The 24,387-nt window shown below is 52.2% G+C and overlaps 1 protein-coding gene across 1 annotated transcript; it reads right to left on the reverse strand.

Annotated features, from left to right (window-relative positions):
- Positions 1-20,506: 20,506 nt before the first annotated feature.
- On the reverse strand, positions 20,507-23,215 carry LOC100282681 (chaperonin). The gene is made up of 3 exons (NM_001159127.2): positions 22,989-23,215; positions 22,112-22,251; positions 20,507-20,702 (listed from the first exon to the last, which is right to left on the reverse strand). Exons 1-3 carry the CDS (start codon positions 23,091-23,093, stop codon positions 20,654-20,656), a joined length of 294 nt encoding a protein of 97 aa, NP_001152599.1. The 5' UTR covers positions 23,094-23,215; the 3' UTR covers positions 20,507-20,653.
- Between the last annotated feature and the right edge of the window lie 1,172 nt (positions 23,216-24,387).

Here is a 24,387-nt window from a genome sequence, read left to right on the forward strand (position 1 = left end):
CCTCAGCCTCGACCTCGGGAGGAGTCACCGCCTCGCCCGACCTCGGCCTCGGACGGACTACGCTACATGAGATGCATCATTACCCTACCGCTAGCTAGCCACCCCATGCTACGAAGGAACAAGACCGGAGTCACATCAAACTACTCCAATAACAGGTAATGATGGTTCCCCGCGTGCGTCCATGACGTCGATGGTTCTCAGCTCCCTATGGAAGCAAAGAAACGTCAGCAGGACCCCTGCCGCATCGCCAGCTGCGCTTCTACAGGGCTCAAGTACCTCTCCGCCGGCCACGTTAGCACATAGCTACACCCCCATTGTACAGCTGGACCATCTCCTTGTATCTATAAAAGGGGATGTCCAGGGCCTTCCTGAGAGGCAGGCAGAGTGGGAGAAACACAAAGGAGGCTAACTCAGACAGCTCACCTCAGGGCTGAACCCTCTCCCTCTCTCTCTCGCGACGCTTGTAACCCCTACTACGAGCACCCCGGTGCAAGATAATATAAGCCTCATCCTCCCTCTTGTGTTCCATCTTGCATCAACCCATCTGGGCAGGGACACGCAGCGACAAATTCACTGGTCGGTTGAGGGTCCTCGCGGGTCCGAAACACCGACAGTTGGCGTGCCAGGTAGGGGTCTGCTGCGTGTTAACAAATACTTTCCCGTTGAGTTCCAGATGGACAATCTTCGCCAGCCTCTTCAGCCCGAGACGGTGCTCCGCTTTGGGAGTCTCGAGTTCATGTCCCACAACGGCAGCTACGACATGGTACTCCTCCCCTCGCAGCACGACAACAACGACGGTCGTCGGCTCGCCCGGCGGCGACGAACTCGACGACGGCATCTCCCCACGGTAGAAGAGGAACATCTGGGTTTGCCCCGCCACCCTCCTCGCCAGAGGAGGAGAAGACGGAGCAACCGTGGCCAGGCATAAGGCGGCACTTCGTCGGCTGTCGGACCAGAGCGAGCCGACGATGCCGGCACCCCTACGGGGGACATGTCGGGTGTTGTCCTCGCACCTGAGACAACGACGGGTGTTGCTTCCCAGCAACATGCCAACCCCGGGCGGACTGATGACGCCGGCACCCTTGCGAGGGACCTGTCGGACATTAGTCTCGCACCTGAGATAACGACACACTCCATCCCCGATGCGACTTCACCACCGTCCATCAACCAGGAGGTACCATCAGTCTTCCACCCTGTTCCCTTTAGATTTAGCTTCGATCCACCAAGCGACCCCGCTTCGGTGAGCGCTTTCGCAAGGGCATATCCTGACCTTCCAGGGTACCATATGTGGTCAACCTGGGACCGACTGATGGCCGTCTCAACCTACGGACCCGCAGGTTCCGAGGAAGAGGACGACCCCGACTTCAGTTGGGATTTCTCCGGACTCAGTGATCCCAGTGCCATGCGAGACTTCATGTCCGCATGTGACTACTGTTTCTCCGGTTGCTCTGACGATGGCCACAGCCTTGACGACGAGGGTTACGGCCCAAGTCACGAGTGTTTCCACATCGATCAGGGGGATCACGACGAAGACGACCGCCTCGGCATGCCAGAGAACGACGACGCCCCTGTGCCTGCGTCTCGCATTGAGATCCCGTGGGAGCTAGCTGTGGTCCGAGCCCCTGCGGGGGGTCAGGGCACACAGCTCGAGTAACTCCACGAGATGTAGGCCAAGCTCGACGAAGAAACAGGGCGGCTTGTGCAGCTCCGACAAAACATCGAGCAGGAGTGGGCAGGCCGGGCACTCGCCGGAGGAGCACGTTATCGGGCCCGGGACGTCCAGCGTTGTATCATTGACGATGCCAGGGCAGGGCCGCCCCCGGCCTTCAGCGGGGCCGGCTAGAACCTAGCTGCAGCGGCGATGCTACTTCGAACAATGCCGGAGCCATCCACCACCGAGAGGCGACGTATCCAGGGCGAACTCAAGGATCTCCTGGAAGATGCCGCAGTCCGACGAGCCGAAAGCTCTGCCTCCCGAAGGCGAGGGTGCCCCTCGGAGCGTCGCGCAACGTCCTCCTGATGCATGCGGGAGGCCTCGGTCAACACCGAGCGCACACAGGACGGGACGCCTGCAGCCCCGGACCGCCTCGGCAGCGAACAATACCGCCGCGACCGTCGAGCCCGCCTCGAGGAAAGGGTGCGCCGAGGCTACCACCCCAGGCGCGGAGGACGCTACGACAGTGAGGAGGATCGGAGCCCCTCGCCCGAACCACCAGGTCCGTGAGTCTTCAGCCGAGCCATATGACGGGCGCTGTTCCCGGCCCGGTTCTGAGCCCCGACTACCATCACCAAGTACTCAGGGGAGACAAGGCCGGAGTTGTGGCTTGCGGATTACCGGCTAGCGTGCCAGTTGGGAGGACGGACGACGACAACCTCATCATCCGCAACCTACCCCTTTTCCTCTCCGACGCTGCCCGGGCCTGGCTGGAGCATCTGCCTCCTGCGCAGATCTTCGGCTGGGACGACCTAGTCAAGGCCTTTGCTGGAAATTTTCAAGGTACGTACGTGCGCCCTGGGAACTCGTGGGATCTCCGGAGCTGCCGCCAGCAGCCAGGGGAATCCCTGCGAGAGTACATCCGGCGGTTTTCCAAGCAGTGCACCGAGTTGCCCAACATCACCGACTCAGACGTCATCGGGGCATTCCTCGTCGGCACCACTTGTCGGGACCTTGTGAGTAAACTGGGATGGAAGACTCCCACCAAGGCGAGCGAATTGATGGACATAGCCACCAAGTTTGCCTATGGTCAGGAGGCGGTTGAAGCCATCTTCTGGAAGGACAGGCAGCCTCAGGGAAGACAGAAGGAAGACGTCCTCGAGGTGTCCGTCCAGCGTGGCACAAAGAAGAAGACCAGGAAGAAGGCGCAAGCAAAACACGACATCGTTGACGCGGATCTCGTCGCTGCTGCCGAGCACAGGAATCCTCGGAAGCCTCCCGGAGGGGCCAACATGTTCGACAAGATGCTCAAGGAGTTGTGCCCCTATCACAGGGGTCCCGTCAAGCACACCCTTGAAGAGTGCAACATGCTCCGGCGTTACTTCAACAAGGCCGGACCCTCGGCAGAAGGTGGCAAGGACCAAGGCAACAACAAAAAGGGGGGTGACAAGGAAGAAGAGTTTCCGGAGGTCCACAACTGTTTCATGATCTACGATAGGCAAGTGGCGAATGCCTCGGCTCGGCACCGCAAGCAAGAACACCGGGAGGTCTACTCGGTGAAGGTAGCAGCGCCAATCTACCAAGACCGGTCCGACAAGCCCATCGCCTTCGACCAAGGCGACCACCCTGACTGCGTATCGAGCCCAGGAAGGTACCCGCTTGTCGTCGACCCCGTCATCGGCAATGCTAGGCTCACCAAGGTCCTCATGGACGGAGGCAGCAACCTTAACATCATCTACGCCGAGACCCTAGTGCTCTTGGGGGTCGACCTGTCCACGATTCGAGCCGGTGCAGCACCCTTTCACGCGATTGTCCCCGGTAAGCGCGTCCTGCCCTTTGGGCAACTTGATTTGCCCGTCTGCTTCGAAACTCCCTCCAATTTTCGAAAGGAAACCCTCACTTTCGAGGTAGTCGGGTTCCGAGGGACCTATCACGCGGTGCTAGGAAGACCGTGCTACGCCAAGTTCATGGCCGTCCCCAACTACACGTATCTCAAGCTCAAGATGCCAGGCCCCGAGGGAACCATCACCATCGGATCCACATACCGCCACGCTTACGAGTGCGACGTGGAATGTGTGGAGTACGCCGAGGCCATCACCGAGTCCGAAGCCCTCATCACCGACCTGGATTGCCTCTCTAAAGAGGCGCCAGACGTGAAGCGGCACGTCGGCAACTTCGAACCAGCCGAGGCGGTTAATTTCGTCTCTCTCGACCCCAGCAACGACGCCCAACTTTTTTGGATTTTAGCCCTTTTTGGGTTTTTTTGCACAACTATGCCCTTTGCAGTTTCATTTCAAAAAATGGACCCCAACCTCGGCGCCATCATCATTGGCGCCGAGGTAACGCACAGCGACGCCAATATCATTGGCGCCAACTTTTCCTACGTGGCAGCCGATGTGGCAAGTCCCAGGGGGTCGGCGCCATAGATCTTGGCGCCGACCCCTCTTGACGGCGGGGTCCGGTGCTATCCAGGGGGGTCGGCGCCAAGATCTATGGCGCCGACCCCCTGGGACTTGCCACATCAGCTGCCACGTAGGAAAAGTTGGCGCCAATTATGTCGGCGCCACTATGTGTTACCTCGGTGCCAATGATGGCGGCGCCGAGGTTAGGGTCCATTTTTTGAAATGAAACTACAAAGGACATAATTATGTAAAAAAAACCCAAAAGGGCTAAAATGCAAAAAAGTTGGTAATGACGCCGGGAAAAAAGTCAGGATCGGCTCCGAGCTCGACCCCAAATAGGAAGCAGTGCTCGTCGACTTTCTCCGCGCAAACGCCGAAATCTTTGCGTGGAGTCCCTCGGACATGCCCAGCATACTGAGGGATGTCACCGAGCACTCATTGGACATCCGAGCCGGTGCCCGACCCGTGAAGCAGCACCTGCGCCGTTTTGATGAAGAAAAGCGCAGGGCCATAGGCGAGGAGGTCCACAAGCTAATGACTGCAGGGTTCATCAAAGAGGTATTCCATCCAGAATGGTTAGCTAACCCTGTGCTTGTAAAGAAAAAAGGTGGGAAATGGAGGATGTGCGTAGACTACACTGGGTTAAATAAAGCATGTCCAAAGGTTCCCTACCCTCTGCCTCGCATCGATCAAATTGTGGACTCCACTGCTGGGTGTGAAACCCTGTCTTTCCTCGATGCCTATTCATGCTATCACCAAATCAAGATGAAAGAATCCGACCAGCTCGTGACTTCTTTTATCACACCTTTTGGCATGTATTGTTATACTACTATGCCATTTGGCTTGAGGAATGCAGGTGCAACATACCAAAGGTGCATGAACCACGTGTTCGGGGAGCACATCGGCAGAACGGTCGAGGCTTACGTCGATGACATCGTTGTCAAAACGAGGCAAGCCTCCGACCTCCTCTCTGACCTTGAGATAACATTCAGGTGTCTAAGAGCAAAGGGTGTAAAACTCAATCCCGAGAAGTGTGTCTTCGGAGTCCCCCGAGGCATGCTCCTAGGGTTCATCGTCTCCGAATGAGGCATTGAGGCCAACCCGGAGAAAATTGCGGTCATCACCAACATGGGACCCATCAAAGATTTAAAAGGAGTACAAAGGGTCATGGGATGCCTTGCGGCTCTGAGCCGCTTCATCTCGTGCCTTGGCGAGAAAGGATTGCCCTTGTACCGCCCCTTAAGGAAGGCCGAGCGCTTCACATGGACCCCCGAGGCCGAAGAAGCCCTCGGAAACTTAAAGGCACTCCTTACTAATGCGCCCATCTTGGTGCCCCTCGTTGCGGGAGAAGCCCTCTTGATTTACGTAGCCGCAACCACTCAGGTGGTTAGCGCCGCGATCGTAGTCAAGAGATGAGAAGAAGGGCATGCACTGCTCATCCAGAGGCCAGTCTACTTCATCAGCGAGGTGCTATCCGAGACCAAGATCCGCTACCCACAAATACAGAAGCTACTGTATGCAGTAATTCTAACACGGTGAAAGTTGTGACACTACTTCGAGTCTCATCCGGTGACTGTGGTGTCATCCTTCCCCCTGGGAGAGATCTTCCAGTGCGGAGAGGCCTCGGGTAGGATAGCAAAGTGGGCAGTGGAACTCATGGGGGAAACACTTTCATTCGCTCCTCGGAAAGCCATAAAATCCCAAGTCTTGGCAGACTTCCTAGCTGAATGGGTCGACACCCAATTGCTGACAGCTCCAATCCAGGCCGAACTTTGGACCATGTACTTCGATGGGTCGCTTATGAAAACTGGAGCAAGTGCTGGCTTGCTCTTCATCTCACCCCTCGGGAAACATGTGCGCTACGTGATACGCCTCCATTTTCCGGCGTCAAACAACATGGCCGAATATGAGGCCTTGGTTAATGGGTTGCGCATCGCCGTCGAGCTAGGGGTTCGGCGCCTCGACGCTCATGGCGACTCGCAGCTCGTTATTGACCAAGTCATGAAGAACTCCCACTGCCGCGATCGAAAAATGGAGGCCTACTGCGACAAATTTCGGCGCTTGGAAGATAAGTTCTACGAGCTGGAACTCAACCATGTTGCTCGATGGTACAACGAGACTGCGGATGAGCTGGCTAAAATAGCCTTGGGGCGGACGACGGTTCCCCCGAACGTCTTCTCCAGGGACATACATCAACCATCCGTCAAACTCGACGACACGCCCGAACCCGAGGGGACCTCGGCCCAGCCCGAGGTACCCTCGGCCGCCGAGGGTGAGGCCCTGCGCGTCGAGAGAGAGCAGCACGGGGTTACGCCAAACCTAAACTGGCAGACCCTGTACCTGGAATATCTCCTCCGAGGAGAGCTGCCCCTCGACAAGGCTGAAGCTCGGCGACTGGCTCGGCGCGCCAAGTCATTCGTTTTACTAGGTGATGAAAAAGAGTTATACCACCGCAGCCCCTCAGGCATTCTCCAACGATGCATATCTGTCGCCGAAGGACGAGAGCTGTTACAAGAAATACACTCGGGGGCTTGCGGTCACCACGCAGCACCTCGGGCCCTCGTGGGAAACGCTTTTCGACAAGGTTTCTACTGGCCGACCGCGGTGGCCGACGCCACTAGGATTGTGCGCTCCTGCCGAGGGTGTCAATTCTACGCGAGACAGACGCACCTGCCCGCTCAGACCCTGCAGACAATACCTATCACTTGGCCGTTTGCCGTATGGGGTCTGGACCTCGTCGGTCCCTTGCAGAAGGCACCCGTGGGCTTCATGCACCTGCTGGTCGCCATTGACAAATTCTCCAAGTGGATCGAAGTATGACCCTTAACCAGCATCGGGTCCGAGCAGGCGGTGGTGTTCTTTACAAATATCATCCATCGCTTTGAGGTCCCAAACTCCATCATCACCGACAATGGCACGCAGTTCACTGGGAAAAAGTTCATAGACTTCTGCGAAGGCCACCACATCCGTGTGGACTGGGCCGCCGTAGCTCACCCAATGACAAATGGGCAGGTGGAGCGCGCCAATGGCATGATTTTGCAGGGACTAAAACCGAGGATCTACAATGACCTCAACAAGTTCGGCAAGCGGTGGATAAAAGAGCTACCCTCGGTGGTTTGGAGTCTGAGGACGACGCCGAGCCGGGCCATGGGTTTCTCGCCGTTTTTCCTAGTCTATGGGGCCAAGGCCATCTTACCCACGGACTTGGAATACGGTTCCCCGAGGACAAAGGCATACGACAACCAAAACAACCAGACCAACCGAGAAGATTCATTGGACCAGCTGGAAGAGGCTTGGGACGTAGCCTTACTACACTCGGCACGATATCAGCAGTCTCTGCGACGCTACAACGCCCGAAGGGTTCGGCCCCGAGGCTTCCAAGTGGGAGACTTGGTACTTCGGCTGCGACAAGACACCCGAGGGCGCCACAAGCTTACCCCTCCCAGGGAAGGGTCGTTCATCATCGCCAAGATTTTGAAGCTCGGGACATACAAGCTGGCCAACGACCGAGGCAAAGTCTACAGCAACGCTTGGAACATCCAACAGCTACGTCGCTTCTACCCTTAAAATGTTTCAAGTCGTTCATGTATCTCGCTTTCTTTACGTGTATAAATAAAGTCTAACCGTCAAGGGAGGATCTGCCTTGCCTCAGCAAAAACCGAACCTCCCTCGGGGGCTAGAAGGGGGGAACCCCCTCTGGTTCAAAATTTTCCTCGGAAAAGTTTTCCGCCAAAACGACTTTCGTGCTTTTCGACTATATCGATAACAGAATCCTAAAAACGACGAGAGGAACCTTAAACAGCAAGGCCGACCGAGCCGAGGGACTCCTACGCCTCTAGGATACGGATACCTCACTCATCACCTTCCGCGAAAAGTAACTCACGCTCGGATAAGTGATTCTGCTACCGACGAACAAGTCCTAACGCACGAAATAAGAGAAAAGAAAACACAGCTTTATACTCTGACACTAAAAATGTTTAGGCCTCAGCGGCCACAAGAAACATACGCATACTTAAAACAAGCTGTTCCTACAGGCTCAGGTATCGGCAGGGGGAGGAGCAGCACCCTCGGCGTCGTTTCCACCCTCGGCAGAATCTGGCCTGGCCCCAGACGGCGACACGGGCGGAAGGATTTCCACCTCAAAGGAGGAAGCCAGCGCCGCACTTGGGCCCTCGACAGCCACGTCAAGCCTCTGGACCTCGGCTAAGGCGGCCTCCTCTTTGTCGGGTCAGCAGTATCCCTCGCTGACCCGCTCCAGATCCACGTCGTAGTGGGAAGCGAGGACGGCCAAGGCCCGCCTAACGCCATGGTGCAGTGCCCCGCGGAGTCTGCTGCGCACATGGCCGCCCAAGGCCCGCAGGTGACTCTGGGGGGAGCTACCCGAGGGGATGTCGTTAAGGCCAAACGCCCGGCAAAAGGCTGAGATAGCCTCGGACATGGCCACGCGGTCGGCCTCCTTCTGCTCAGCCGCCTGGGCAAGCGCCTTGTAGTTCTTGACGGACTCGTTAAGAGTCGTCTCGAACCCTGCAGACAGTCGGACGATATTCTTCAGACACGAGGAGAAGAATGGATACAAAAACAAAGTCATAGAGCGGATAAAGCAGACCTTCGGCCTGGGCGCGCTGCTGTGAGGCCATGGCTTGGGCGGACTAGGCAGACCCGATGGCCACAGCCAAGCCCTCCGCAAGGGTCCCGGCCCGAGCAGACGCCTCGGCTAGCCACTCCGTAGCCTCAGCCAGCTGACCCCTAAGGGCCTCAGCCCGGCTCACGGCCTCGGCAGCTTGGCTCCGAGATTGGTCCCGCTCGCCGATGACCTGGCCAAGCTCTAGCTGCCGCTGCTGCATCTCCTCGGTCTAGGAAGCCACCTGCTCCCGGGCCGACGAAGCCTCCGCTCATGCCGACGCCGCCTCTGTCCGCGCCGCCGCTGCCTCCGACTTCAGCTCATCACAGATCAACTGAAGGTCCGCCACCTCGGCGCTCCGTTGGGCAAGGCGCTCATTGGCCTCGGTAAGCGCGGCCCACTGGGATCGCAGCGACTCCCAAACGGTGCTTTCGCGGCAGATGAACAGCGACTTGGCGGTGCTCACGTCCGCAAGCTCCTGAGGAAGGAAAACAAGATATCACAAAGAATGCCCTGATCACGTAAGGTATACATCAAAATCTTTACCTGGAAGACCCTAGGGACGTCCCTGGAAAGGATTTCCATGGTCATGCGAAGCGACCTCATCGCTGCCTCGGTATATTCATGGAAATTATTCCGAGACTGCTCCTCCGTCTCATCATTAAGGGAGAGGAGGGGCTCCGAGGTGTCGCGGCTCCAGAACAGGAGCGGCTGTCCACACCACTCATTGGGCTTGAGCTGTGTGGGGATAAGGCTGCTGCTCCCCAAGACGGGCCACGGTTCTGCGCGCCCCTCCACCGAGGCGTCGGGTCCCCCTGCAGTCGATGCATCGGGTACCACCGCAGTCGACGTACCGGGCCTCTCCTCGGCTAAGGTGACAGGCCTCCGCTCACCGACCTCGGCAACGACGGCCGCCCTCTCCTCATGGTCGAGAATGGGGAGGTCGGGGTGACCAGGGGTGGGGCGCCTCAGGCATCCCGACATCGGCGGCGACGGGCGGCTCCGTGGGCGAATCAGCCACGGCCCCGGCAGGAGTCGATGCCGGCGCCGGCAACAAGTCAGGCAGGCTCGGGGTCACGGCCGCGTCAACGGCCTCCCCCGGCATGATGGCCGCTCCAACTGAGGGGTCAACCTGGGAGGCTTGCCCCATGGCAACTCGTGCCGCCTGGGTCCCCCGCCGGAGGGCACCTTGTGCGGAGGCCAACCAACCGGCGTGGCGCGTCGTAGCACCGGCTGCAGAAGTCGGCCCCGTCTTAAGGGCCTTCGTGGGGGCCAGATCGGCCGAGCCCTGCCTTCGCTTTCTCAAAGGGGGAGAAGGCAAGTTCAAGACACATAGCGAAAAAACTAAAGCAGAGGTATCCTCAGATAGTTACCCGCTCCGGGGCAAGGCCAATCGTGCCTGCGGGGAGACCCCTCGGGCCCCGGTCTCCGCAGGCGCCGCCGAAGGTTGCCCCACAGCCGGCTTCGACGCCGCTTCCACCTCGGACGCCCGAGGCGCCGAGGGGGCAACCTGCTCAGGCGTTGTCACGACGGCCGAGGGACCGGCCTCCTGTGCGACCGGCGCGGGCACCTGCTCTTGGGGGGCATGCAGTTCGGCCTAACCCCCCGGAGTCACCCCAATTATCTCGGCCAAGGGGTCAAGTACTCCATCGGCCCGCCTCTGCTCCTCGGACCGGGACCTTGGTGTCCCGGCCCCAAACACTGGTGGTGCCAGCCCACCTGGAGGCTGGCTTGGCGACCCCTAGCCTAGCCTCGGGTCCGGGCTGAGGCCAAGTCGGGCCACCATGTCGTCATCTTCATCATCATCATCATCATCATCATCATCATCATCATCATCATCATCGTCAGGCGTCTCCGGTGACGGCTCCAACGGGAGCCCATCCCTTGCTTGCCTCCGACGACGCTTCTCCAAGGCTTCCCGAGCTCGCATCCGCTCGCGAGCCCGGGCCTTTTCCGCGTCCTTCTTCTCCTTTTCCTTCTCCGCGGCGAGCCTACGCGCGGTTCGGTCCGCTGCGTCCTCCGGGACCGGTGGTAGGGAGAGCTTAAAACTCCTCAACCCCTGACGACGAACGAAAATCCCAACAATGAGAGCTAAAAACGTAAAAAACTCGGCGCAAAACAGGAGAAGGATCGGACACTTACCAGGGACACATACCCACGGTCGGGACGCATCGCAGGCTGGCTGAGAACGCCAGCATCCAGCCTCCCTACCGTACCCGCTACCCTCCTGAGGAGGTCGTCGGCAGAGAGGGAGGTCGAGGACATCCGCGAACCCTCCAAATCAACCCCCGGCTTCATCTTCGAGAGTCGCAAACGCCGCTCCGCCAATGGGAGCACCCTCCAGCGATGGATAGCGGCGACGACCCCCGCAGCGGTAAGGCCCTCGTCTTGTAACTTCTGCAAGGCATGCAAAATAGGCTGGAGCTTCTCCTGGTTCTCGTGTGTGGCCCCCCAGCGCTAGTTATTACCGACGGCGGTCACCACTCGTTGAGAAAACGGAGGAAGTATCACGTCGTCGTTCCGGAGATAAAACCACCGGTTCTGCCACCCCTTGTTCGAAGATACAAGAGAGGCAGGGATGTACTGCTGCGCGTGCCCCGGCCTCAGCTGGAGGGTGTAGCCACCGGCCCGCACCGCCATGCGTACCTTCTTCACGTCCGTCGACGCGGCGAAGAACTCCGCAGAGAAGAGATGGGCCCACAGGTCCCAGTGAGGGTCAATCCCCAAAAAACCCTCGCAAACTGCCGCGAAGATGGCCGCTTGCGCAATGGAGTTGGGGTTGAAGTTATGCAGCTCCACCCCATAGTAGTGCGGGAGCGCCCGCATGAAGCGGCTCGCCGGCATCTCAAACCCCCGCTCATGGAAGGGGATGAAACTGACCACATACCCCGGCGGCGGAGTCGGGTCAGCCTCGCTCCCGGGAGCCAAGCACTCAGGCTGCAGCCTGTCGGAGAGAGGACGGAGCAAACCGTCGGAAATAAGGGCCTCCAGCTCCTCCATAGTAACGGTGGAAAAAGGCCACGGGTCGCGCGGCGGAACGACGGTCGCCTTGTCAGCCATCGCCGAACGGAAGTGGTGGAGGCGGAGGGGATGAGGTGCGCGGTTTTCTCTTCTCTGACTATTCTCTTAGGTTGTGGAAACCAAAGCAGAAGGCAAGCGCAAATGGCAGGGTAAAGAACCACCGCCGGCCCCTCTTTCGGGCATATAAAGGCCCGGGCGAGATCCACCCAAAACTTCGCCCGAACCCGTCACGAAATTCAAACTTGAAGGTGAAACGGTTTTTCTGTTCCTCGAACAACTCGCTCACGCGCAACAGATGCCCCGCGAATCGCCCGTCCCGTCGCATTAACTCCCTGGCAGGGCACGCGACACCTCTGGCAGGCGAAGCGGGCACCGTTTCGTCTCCGTCATGATGACCGCCTCAAAAAAGGTGCGCCACATTGTTTAAATTTATATCCTTTTTTCTCTCTCTCTCTTGCCACAGGGATCGAGAAAAGGGGGATATTTCGAAAGGATCCTTCTCAGCGAAGGAAGCGGGAGCCGAGCCCTCCTACTGATCAGGGGTTCGAAGGTTGCGCCCTGCGGGGTTCGGCAACCGCCCCAGAGCACTCGGGCTCCGAGCCCTTTACTGATCAGGGGTTCGAAGGCTGGCCCCTCGGAAGGGTTCGACAGCCGCCCCAGAGCACGCAGAGTCAGGGATGACCCTGTGTACGTCCGTTACAAGGCCAAGGCTCAGGCTACGCTCCCGAGGTACCCTAGGACATTTCCGAGACCAGCGGGAACGATTTGTAATGGAATCCCACCGGAGGGAGGCGCCGAGCCCTCGGACCCTATCAAATGGGTCCGGGTCCAGCAAATCACCAGCAGGTACTTTTGGAGCGCGCCTCTGGGCCACTAGCCGACCCTTATCGAACGGGGCTCGGGCGTCCACTCGGATCACCCGATAGCAACTCACTGGAAACACCGTGTTCGGTGCCCTCCGAGGGTAACATGGCGCTTTCCCCCCTTCCTCCTTGTGGAAAGGCGACGAAGGGGCGTACAATAAAAAGCCGAGACAGTCCTCGATCGTCCTCTCGCTCCGTGCAGAGGCTTGGAGGCTGCTCTCGCACCAGGCTACGACCAAATTATCGACCACGTCGACAAACCAGCTTAAAAACTCGGAGCCTGACCGTGCACCCAGGCTGCGGCCAGGCCGCATGAGGGAACAACAAGGCCGACCGAGGCATCAAACCACTCCTCCGAGGCCTCGGGGGCTACACCCGACGGGTGCGCTCGCGCGCACCCATCGAAACAAAATATGACCGAGAAGGGCTGGTCCCCTTGCAAAGAATCCGGCAGAACCTCCAAGCGAGTACCTACACTCCCTTCGAGGCTCGGGGGCTACTGTCGGGTACCGTAATTAGGGGTACCCCCAATACTCCTTAACCTGGCTGGAAAACATCCTCAAAACAGACCGTAAAGACCGATAAGCGCGGTTCAAAGTTGAAGCCTCAGGGACGTGATCCCGTCTCGCCCGAGCCCGGCCTCGGGCAAGAACAGTAGTCCCGGACGGATTCACGCCTCGCCCGAGGGCCTCCTCAGGCAGTGGGCGCACCCTCGGCTCGCCCGAAGCCAAGCTCGGGCAAACTTTGTTGTGCAGCGACCTCGGCCAAACCGCCTTACCAATCGACCGTATCGCATGCGCATTTAATGCGGGGATCGCCTGACACCTTATCCCGACACGCGCGTCTCAGTCGGCAAGGTCGAAATGACCGCAGTCACTTCGCCCCTTTACTGATCGTTCTGATAGGAAAACAACACTATTCACCCCATTCCGACTACTGTGCCAACCACCAGGGTAAGACTAACAACAGTAAGTCACGGACTCTCTCGAAGTTCAGCCTTGGGCACAACAGGGAGCTCCGCCTCGCCCGACCCCAGGCCTCGGCCTCAGGGGAAGGTCCCCGTCTCGCCCGACCTCGGCCTCGGGAGGAGTCACATCCGCGCCCGACCTCAGCCTCGGCCTCAAGAGGAGTCACCGCCTCGCCCGACCTCGGCCTCGGACCGACTACGCTACAGGAGATGCATCATTACCCTACCGCTAGCTAGCCACCCCATGCTACGAAGGAACAAGACCGGAGTCACATCAAACTACTCCAATAACAGGTAATGATGGTTCCCCGCGTGCGTCCATGACGTCGATGGTTCTCAGCTCCCTATAGAAGCAAAGAAACGTCAGCAGGACCCCTGCCGCACCGCCAGCTGCTCTTCTACAGGGCTGAAGTACCTCTCCGTCGGCCACGTTAGCACATAGCTACACCCCTATTGTACAGCTGGACCATCTCCTTGTATCTATAAAAGGGGATGTTCAGGGCCTTCCTGAGAGGTAGGCAGAGTGGGAGAAACGCAGAGGAGGCTAACTCAAACAGCTCACCTCAGGGCCGAACCCTCTCCCTCTCTCTCTCGCGACGCTTGTAACCCCTACTACGAGTACCCCGGTGCAAGATAATATAAGTCTCATCCTCCCTCTTGTGTTCCATTTTGCATCAACCCATCTGGGCAGGGACAAGCAGCGACAAATTCATTGGTCGGTTGAGGGTCCTCGCGGGTCTGAAACGCCGACAATACTCAAGCATAAATAGAAACTATAGCAACATATAGAGACTTTGCTAGTATCTATTTAAGCCCTTCTAGGTTTGCATGGTACTTTTCGTGGCCTAACATTGACACTATCCTCATATTAATATGATGGCTTTTGGTATGGAATAGAAATGTCACTCAAGAGAATTACTGCTTTACATGTAAGCGAACGTATCAGGTGCAAATCAACCACTTGGTGCGAACCATATAAGCAGCCATTTTGATTTTTCAAGATAATTCTTTCACCTTTCCTAGTATATTTTGAAATACACCATCTCGCCTCCACCAACTTGTTGATTTGCACGGTTTGCACGGAGTGGTTGCTTTTGCAGCCGATACATTCCAAAACAAATAGCCCATTGTCCGCCATAAAGTATGTCTTGGTAGCATGTTTTATTTGATACTGTATGTACTAATATTTATACATCTGATAGGCTTGATCAAAGCTACTCGTACATAGGTTCGACATAGTAGAAAACTAGAGACACCCTATGTTTTTAGAAAGAAATGGATATAACATTTATAGAAACGATTATAACATCTGTTCTTCAGGGTTGGAGATACTGAGTACTGATGTAGTGAATAGCGATCAGGCATTGAGGCAAACGATTATAACACCGTTAGGTCTGTGACTCTACGAGGATCGATTTGGCACTCGGCAAAGAAGGACACCTGGGAACCGGTAAAGCCTTCTTTGCCGAGTGCTGTGGTCAAGGCACTCGGCAAAGAAGCTACATTTGTCGAGTGCCGCCCAGCGCACTCGGCAAAGGGACTGGCAAAGGGGCCCACTGGAGGACTCTTTGCCGAGAGCCAGTCCACTAGACACTCGACAAAGAAGCATCCTTTGCCGAGTGCCTACGAGAGCTCTCGGCACAAGGACTGGCGGTGGGGCCCACTGGAGCCGTCTTTGCCGAGGGCCATGATAGCCGACACTCGGCAAAATTGGCCTCTTTGCCGAGTGCCAAAGAAGACACTCGGCAAAGGATCTGTGACCGTCACTTGGCGCCGTGACGGCGACTTTTCTTTGCCGAGTACCAAATGGCACTCGGCAAAAAGTACTCGGCAAAGAGGTCGTTGCCGATGTACAGTTCGCCAAGCGTTCTTTGTCGAGTGTTACACTCGGCAAAGTGTTTGTCGAGTATTTTCTAGGTTTTGCCGAGTGGCTAAGGCACTCGGCAAAGGAGCTGTGTCCGGTAGTGGCTAGGAATCTGTTGTGAAGATTTCTTCTCCATATATAGATTCTCTTTATTTTCCTGTCTACCAAATCAGCCCTAAGAGATTAACGACGATCTCATATCATCAGAGATATAAAGGTATGTTTTTATTTAGTCCAGCAACCCCCGACCAACATGCTAATTGTAGCTCCTGTGGCAGCTAGCTAGCCACAACAGATTTTAGGCTTAACGTAAAGATGCATCTCCCCCTCTGATGAGTCGACGTCGAATCTCGGAACAAAAAGGGAGATGGGAGAGCAAGCTAGCCATGCATGCAACGCCCTCGCCATCATTTGCTGCTGCAGTGCAGTAGTGCTGCGATCATTATTTACCCAGCACACTCCGGCCTGCAGTGTGATGTTCTTTGTTTTCTGATTAATTAAACAGCAGTCTTGTCGTGCGGCCGGCAGCTGTCGTCGGCCAGCAACGCTATATATGCTGCTATTGCTATGATATACTATATTGCTTGCGATGGAAGACACGGGCGGCGCGGCGGATGACATGCATGATGCGTGCCCTGACTAATGAACTACCTCCAATGGACGATCCATGTTAAGCAGCGGCCGGCAACTAATCAATCAATCAATCGACCACTGGAGGAGCTAGCGCACCGGCCGACCGGTTAACGTAGGGTTCCCCCGGCCGCCGTGTGGTGGTCGTCTCTTGTTTAGAGTGGAGCGTCTATCATGCAGCTCTGAGGATATGTTTGGTGGGATGTACAAGGAGGGATAGAAGCATGAATGAGTCGGTAAATTTAGAGGTCCTTATTAAACTTCAAAAAAGATCCTATTTTATAGAAAAATATAATCGAAATTACATTTTAATAGAATTCATGTATTCTGAATTTCAAAAGGTTTACTAGATAACACTTTATATTAAATCTATCTGTTTTTACGAAATTATATTGTAACAGAATACATAAATAACAAACGTATTAATAGATGTGTTTGAAGAGCAGCAATCTAGCTGCTAACTGAGTTCAGCTTATATGGTGTAATGTTAGTTTACTCACTGATGCATATTGTTTAGGCTTACTATTGAGCTAAGAAGTTTTTTAGGCCCCTTAGAATTTTGGGTCCTGTGCAATCGCACTTGTCGCACATGCATAAGGCTCGGCCCTGGATAGAAGGGGACGACCATATTTTCTATAGTGTTTGAACGAGAGTAAAACGAGAGCGAGATGAACACCGGAACAATTTTTAGTGGTGGCGTGATCCAAAAACTTGAGGGAACAATGTCGTCACCACCTCATCCTACTTTGACCTCAAACCAACACATCCTAAGTATCACGGATGATATAGAGAAGATGATGCATGCATTAGAAAAAACTCACATGCCTAATTTTTTATCATATAAATTGGGCACAGAAACAATTACGCCAAACACATCGGCAGCAAATGGGTTTCCCCAGCTATATTATGATAGGCCAATTGACTCATACTAGGACGACCGTCACCGCCATCTTCGCTAAATGGTGGGTCAACTCTGAGCATGGCCGGACCGTCCGCACACGATCTTGGACCGTTCGACAACCTACATCGGATAGTCCGGAGTCACACTGAGCCCATCACAAGGTTCGCAAGTGTTGCCCGGCGCGACCAGATAGTCCGGGAAACCGTCTGACTGCACAGGTCGGACCGTCCGGAGCACCAGAAGTCACTTGTGATCTGCCTAGTGCGGAAGGCCGACACAAAGAAAGTCGACCACCCAGGCCCTAAGAGCTAAAAAGTCACCTGTCGCTGAGCTTGTTTGGCCCACTAATGCCAAATCTTCTGTTCGCTCTCACCCGCACACGACACGAAAAGAGAAAGTCAAATTCACATTTAATATTGCTAAGTGTGATAAAAATATTTGATGAGTTACTTAATCATGGCAATATTAAATTGCCACATATAATTCCTCCGGATGAAGAATTAAAAGGACGTGTATATTGTAAATGACATGACTCCTTTCTTCGTAACATCAATGATTGTGTTATCTTCCATTGGCAAATACAATCGACTATAAATGATGGCCGGTTGAGGTTTCAAAAAGTTGTGAAGATTGACATGTTACTTGTCCCTGTCACCACATTAGAGCCGACGAGCAAAAAAGTCATAGTTCGGCCATGTACGACCAATAAAAAACAAAGATAAAAATATCGTTATTGGTGATCTTCGCAAACCAATTATATCACGCAAAGTGGTTACCTGGAAGGTTCCAGACAAAAGAAAGACCGGAGGCACCGGGGGCAAGCACGATAGGACACCTGATCACGGTCACATGTCTGTGTACGTCAAACGGTTCGAATATTAAGGTCGGACAGTCTGGAACAGGCGCGGACAGTCCGGCTTTCTCTAATTATTGAAAGTCCAATGGTCAAAATATATAAACTATATATATATAATGAAAAGAATAATATATGTAATTAACCCGGCCACGTCCTTGGCGTCCGGCCACGGCGACATCGCAATTCGCAGCGACAGAAAGTTGTGTGTGTCGTGACTGGTGAGCTAGACAGAGCACCATGTGAGAAAGAACAGTGTCACCCAGTATAGCTACGGATGCAAATCAGCTAGCAAAGGTGGTGGACGATCGAGCGCTGCACACACAGTATAGCTAGCCAGGCTCGTCTCCATCATTAGCGGGAGCCGGGAGATGGTGGTCCGGAATATGGGAGATTCTTGTTTGTTTGGCTTTTTCTACGGTGCTTCTGTCCCAAATTGCAGCTGCAGCATAACAGTGGCTTTTTAAACAGGGTCATACCATGTACTACCGCACGCACTCTTCTTCTCGTTCGCTGGAGCCGATTGACCCACTTTGACTTCGTGTCAGGCCCAGCCACTAGACCGTCTCCGACAACAACCGTTAAACAGTCCTGTTCGCTGAATATAGCGGAGGGAGACGTCCTCTAGCCATCCAGCAAGACACTTTATGCCGTGCAGCAAAATTTAGGGCGTGTTCGGCTGGCTACAAGCCGACACTGTTGCAGCTGTTTGGACTGCTGCAGCTGCAATTCATAGAGAGAAAAATACTGTAGAAGCCGCAGCCGCAGCCGGATTACAGCCGCAGCAAGCCGCAGCGAACAAGCTGTTAGTAGCGGACTGCTTTCATCCGCTATCGCCTCCGCCAACACGCTGATCGTCGCGCTGGCTCGAAACCGCACAGCGCCGGTTTTCTGCCCATACTGGTCAACTCGTCCACCTCCTGCTGGCACGTGAGCGCCATGACATTTGTGGATTCCAGTAACTAGTGATTCACTTTGGATTCCTATTCGTAACCTTGGGGTGCATGCCAACTATTCGACAAATTGTGCTGTTGTGTAGATTGCAAAATAAAAAAGTAATATGCAATGTATTTTAATTTTGAGATATATGAACGGTTTTTAGAAGCGATCGTTAAAAATTGTATATTATGAAATCTGGTAATACTGTAGATATAGAGAACTGAATTTAAAGAACGCTGCTGGAGATAAAGATATAGATGACATAATCTTTTAAAGGGTGTTGTAAAAGATAGGGAATATTTCTTTAGATGACGAAATTTAGAGACGAAATTTAAAAGACGTTGCTAGAAACCGCCTAACTAAATGTGGCGCTGCCTCCGTTGCTTTCCCGCGCGCGCCACCAACCAACCTGAATGCGCGAGCTGCTGCTGCATGAGATGTGGGGGGTCTCCGCAGCTCGGAGATTTGAGATAGCATGATGAACCTCAATTCTAGTTCACCCTATTAGTTTGGTGGGTTCGAGTTGGACCGCAGCTGCACGTCGCAACTTGTGTCATTATGGATCCGTGGTCACTAGTTATCTAGCTAGGAGCCACTAGTAATGGGCATCAAAACGTTGTTACCAATAATTCATTTTCTATTGTGTGCACGCAGTAGCCTAAATTTTTTATGAAGCTAACCTCTAGTTTCAATATTTTTTTTGAAGCTAGAGCTCGTGAAGCTAAGTATGTTTGGATGAATGGAGGTGGAACAAAACTGAAATTGTTGAAATGAAGCTCTCCAAAACAACGTCTAAGAGTCTGTATGGTTAGGTTGTGAATAAAGCTTCCGTGGGATATAAAAATAGTTGTTGTGGGTGTGAGCTGTTAAAATTTCAAAAAACATTTGATAGAAACAACTAAAAGCCGCTAAAAGTTCTTCCATTTATATTTTCATAGTTTTATCCGAAAGGTATAAAAATAAGCACATATGTGCTTTTAATTTTACACTATGATAAACTTAGTTTTAAAAAAACTGTGTTATAGATCCAGCCCTTTGGTTTGGCTTTTCGAGGATAAAAACCAAAGCCAAAAACCAAAGCAAACACACACTAAGGCTATGGTCGGTTGATCGTGGATACGGTGGTGCAAAGTACTATTTTGTACTGTAGACCACATTGTTTATTGGTAGAGTTTAAAATGAGAGATTAGGAAGACTTTTTATACATTAAAGTTCGAAATAGTAGAGTTCGAAATGGGAAATTAGTGGTGTGCGTGTGCCCAAGCCAGCCTGCCTAGGCCCAATGGCCAGTGCCGCGCATCAGGCATGCTGAGCGGCTCGGCCCAGCCCGACTTTTGGCCAAAAGGCCCTGTCAAACAACCTCACGTAATGGGGCTTCCAGCTTTTCTCTGTATAGGTAAGTCATGCCAACAAAAAACCTCTGCTTCCTCTTGTCAAGCAGAGGGCGCCACCTGGGTTTAGGCTATCTGAGCACAGCAGCGCTATTTACAATGCAAAATAGTGTTTTACACGGCCATATATCTATCTGCTGGACACAACAATAGTTCAAGCCAGGCCGCCAAGGGCAAGGCTTAGAGGAGTTCGCTGCAGATTTCAGTGCAGACTGAATTGCTGATTACTATAGATAGAACTCGTATTGGCCCTGCCAGCCTTCGCGGACCTCATGCAACACCAAGGCCCGCCATTGTGGACAGTCAGCTGTAGGTCCAGGCCAGCACAACCATCTTACGACCGTAATTACTTCAAGACATTATAATCAGATGAAGCATGGTGACATCCCAAATGATGATGTCAAGAATGAGGCAGTGTTATTGAATTCTCACAATGGTTGGGTTTCTCATTTGTTCCCCCGCACACAAAAAAAGAAAGATAAGCCGTGGCAAAACTCTTGCATACCTACTTTCAAACAACTCCATTTTAACGGTCCAGAGACCAGAGCTACTCCTCCAGCTTCCCCAGTATGTCGTGCTCTCTGAAAAGAAGGTACCTGCCATTTCAAGTGACCAGGTTACACCACTAACGCACAAGGGAAAAAAAAACTCTGAAAGAACTTTTATATGCCACTATGTTTGTGTAAATGTTTCAATTGGCATTGCCTTTGGTTAAGAATTCTCGTGATAACTAGAACCAGGTTCATTTGAACTCATATGGCATTCATGTACTTGCGTAGAAAAAATAATGACAGCACTCCTCTAGTTTGGTTGAGAAAATACTCCTATGAATACTAGACCCCCCCCCCCCCTTCTTTCAGACCACTACCACTGCTACTTCAGCAAGATGCATAGACAAGTTACATCCAAAATTCTCAACTGATCAGGTACGAAGGAGGCAGCCAACAACACAACTCAAATTGCTGTATAAGAGTAGAAACCCAGCTGGACAAGCATGGGCTGCAACGCTTCGCTATTCACCAGCTAGTAGTTCAAGCTAGGGATGAAAATGGTCGGAAACGATCGGTAAACATTAAAACCGTTTCCGTTTTCATATTTTTTTTGTCGGAAACAAAATCAGAATCGGTAACTCCAAAAACGGAAATGATATATGTATTTCGGAAACATCGAAAACGGAAGTTCGGGGCGGAAAATACACCGGTAACGGTCAGAATCTAAAATATGATTGTTAAACATATCAATATAGCAAGTTCACAATACAAGAAAGAGGCAAATTCACAATTCACAATATAATAAGTTCACAATGTAACAAGTTCACATAGTCAAGGTTCAACCTTTTCTTACTCCAATTATATTAAAAAAATTGACCAGTCATTCAAACAGTTTAATATTATAAACAAAAACAATACATAATATATATCTATATATACATGTGTGTGTACATAATACAATTCATACATGTGCACGCACGGCGCAATTGTGCATGAGGCCCGGTCACAGCCTCAGGCTCTGGCCGCCGGGCGTCCGTCTCGCCCGCTAGGTGAGGCCGACCGCGTGGCCGCGTGTGGGCGTGGGCTGCTAACCGCCTGGGCCAAGTAAGTGACTAAACCAGTTGGGCTGACTATTTCCGGAAAAATCCGATGGTTAATTTCGGAAAATTCCGACTAAATCCGGTAACCGAAGGAAACGGTCGGTAAAGTGCTAAACCGATTCCGATACTGTTTCCGACAAAGAATTCCGATTACTGGTTTCATTTCCGAACAATACCATTACCGACATATCCGATCAAAAAATTTCGAAAATGGTTTCCGGAATTCCGAAAATTTCCGAAACCGTTTTCATCCCTAGTTCAAACTACTAAAATTACCATCCAGAATAGCAGTTTAAACGTAACGTTTCAAATGCATGGTTCTTGAATTCTTTGATTTCTGCGTACAGAGAACAGCAAAGGGATAGGAGAGAGAACATAGTGCCAAGTCAAGATGACATGCATATGTTAACATACTCTTTTTCTGCAAGCTTCACTTCTGTCCCACCGTACTCCGGAAGCAGAACAGTGTCGCCTTCGCTCAGAGATACAGGGATCAGCTTGCCATCCCTATCACGATCACCAGGGCCAACAGCAACGACTTTAGCGGCGTTCAGCTGCATTCAGAATAAAGTGATATGTTAGGCCTAAAAGAGGCAGGAAAACTAAAAACCCATGATAAAAAACAGTCCACAGACAACTAAAGCTAAAAAGGAAATACCTTGATTTAATATATTTGAACTCACGCAACCTACATACTGAGCATGTATGGATATTGCAGCGAAATTCACAGGCAGATCGCCCTGACAGTATTATTCTAGAGGCTGCTACAAGCTACGGCTGCATAAAACAAATGCAGAAACAAAAGTGCACACTCCCGTACTTATCAAAGCGATAAGGGCGTAAGGCAAGGCGTGGCAAGTTTGTCAACTCATTCAGTCATGAGAATACGAATTCTACCCAATGAAACTTCATGGATTCACGCCAGGAGCCACCAACAAGTTCATAGAATACGAATTCTAGCAGGTAATCTTCTCATGAGAATATTGTTAATGCTGATTTCGATTCTAGTCTAGTGCACAGCACAGCATCATCGACACAAACCTAAAACCTTTTCCCCAAAAGATAGACTGAATGAATTGACGCAATTTCTTTCCCCTCACTGGCACCCGCCGCGATCTCAGCTCCCCGAACTAGATCTACAATACAATTTGAAGAAACCGACCCACAATGTCCACTGATGTACATGTACATGTACAAGACAAACCACGCGGGATGGAGATACAGCAAAAAAGAGGAATAGAACATGGAGATGCAGCAAAGAGAGGAACAGAGCGAGATCCAAATACTTTACCTGCTTGGTGGTCTCCGGGAGGAGGATGCCACCGGCGCTCTTGCTGGGCTTCAGCAGCTTCTCCACCAGAACCCGGTTCAGCGACGGGATCAGACGCTTCGCCATAGCCGCGAGGAGGTCTTGCGCTTGAGATGCGGTGTTGCGGTGGCTATACCGTAGCCGCGGCTCGCCAGGGTTTAGGGTTTGACTGCGGCCAAGGGTAGGAAGGGAAAAGGTATGGGGTGTTTGGTTTGAGGAATCAAACCATCCAAATTAAGGTGGTGCATCATGAATTCAATCCTCAAATTTGGTGGGATGACCACATTCCTCATATTAGTACTAACAAACTAACTATGAGGAATAAGGTGATGATGGATCAACTCATTCCATTCCACAAACCAAACAAAAATAGTGAGGAGTAAGAAGATGATGGACTAGGTCATTCCTCAAACCAAACACCTCAGTAAAGAACACTATCGCCCTAAGAAGTTTTGTTTTTACTTTTTTCTGTAATCTGATTATCGTAGAATTATACGAGGACGAAGATAAAGAGGTTTATAGAATTTAGTATCTAGAAAATAATAGATTCTTACTGTTATGACGACTCGACTGATGGTATGTTCATGTTGATTTTAAATAGTTTCTCATAAAAATATGCTGGAAATATGGGTGTTTGCCGGTTCCCAATAGTTTCTGCTGGCCAAAAGCTAAAAATGATGAAACAAACGGGCCTTAATAGTATCGACCGCTAGCTGTAAGAATTTTTGTAGCCTATTATTTATTATTTATCTTATCTATATAGTAGTTAGCTTTTCATAGATCGTATTCGTAGTTGTAAGTTTACAACTCGCTTCTTCTTTATCCTCCTATCTCTCTTTCATCTTAGCATTTAACCATTCTTTTATTATACTTCTCTAAATTTGTAACATTGTATCATCTCGGTCCCTAAATTTTTAAAGTGCACATCTAAATTCCTACACTTATGAAGTTATATCGATCCGGCTCCTAAGCTCTTAACATGCACTTCTTGGTTTTTATATTTGTATGGTTATATTATCTGAGTGTCTAAACTTTGTGTCGTCAAAGGTCTAAACTATATGGACCTGTGACTACACCAAGAAAAAGTTTGTGTAGCAATTCTTTGAATTCTTTGAGCATACCAGGAATGAAGAACACTTGATCGTTTCGATCAGCATCTCTTGAACCAGAACACAACAGAAGACATAGCTCACTCAAATCAAACAGGGTAGCAGCATTTCGACAGTTGGGCATCGATCTTACCTCTCATTCCAAATCAGAAGTACAAAACAAATAAAAGCAACAATTCCATCGAACATTCTATGCATGATTAGGTACCTATCGTAGAAAGAATTGGCAAAAAAAAAGGCGACAAGAACTAAACAAAAGGAATCTGAAGAAC

This window comes from Zea mays, chromosome 1, assembly GCF_902167145.1.
Source record: "Zea mays cultivar B73 chromosome 1, Zm-B73-REFERENCE-NAM-5.0, whole genome shotgun sequence".
In the NCBI taxonomy this organism is placed as follows: Eukaryota; Viridiplantae; Streptophyta; class Magnoliopsida; order Poales; family Poaceae; genus Zea; species Zea mays.

Coding starts and splice junctions, on each gene's coding strand:
- LOC100282681 (NM_001159127.2), bottom strand. CDS start 23,093: ATGGCGAAGCGTCTGATCCCGTCGCTGAACCGGGTTCTGGTGGAGAAG. Junction 22,252..22,988: donor TCCCGGAGACCACCAAGCAG/GTAAAGTATTTG, acceptor TTCTGAATGCAG/CTGAACGCCGCTAAAGTCGT. Junction 20,703..22,111: donor GTGAAGCTTGCAGAAAAAGA/GTATGTTAACAT, acceptor TTGAAATGGCAG/GTACCTTCTTTTCAGAGAGC.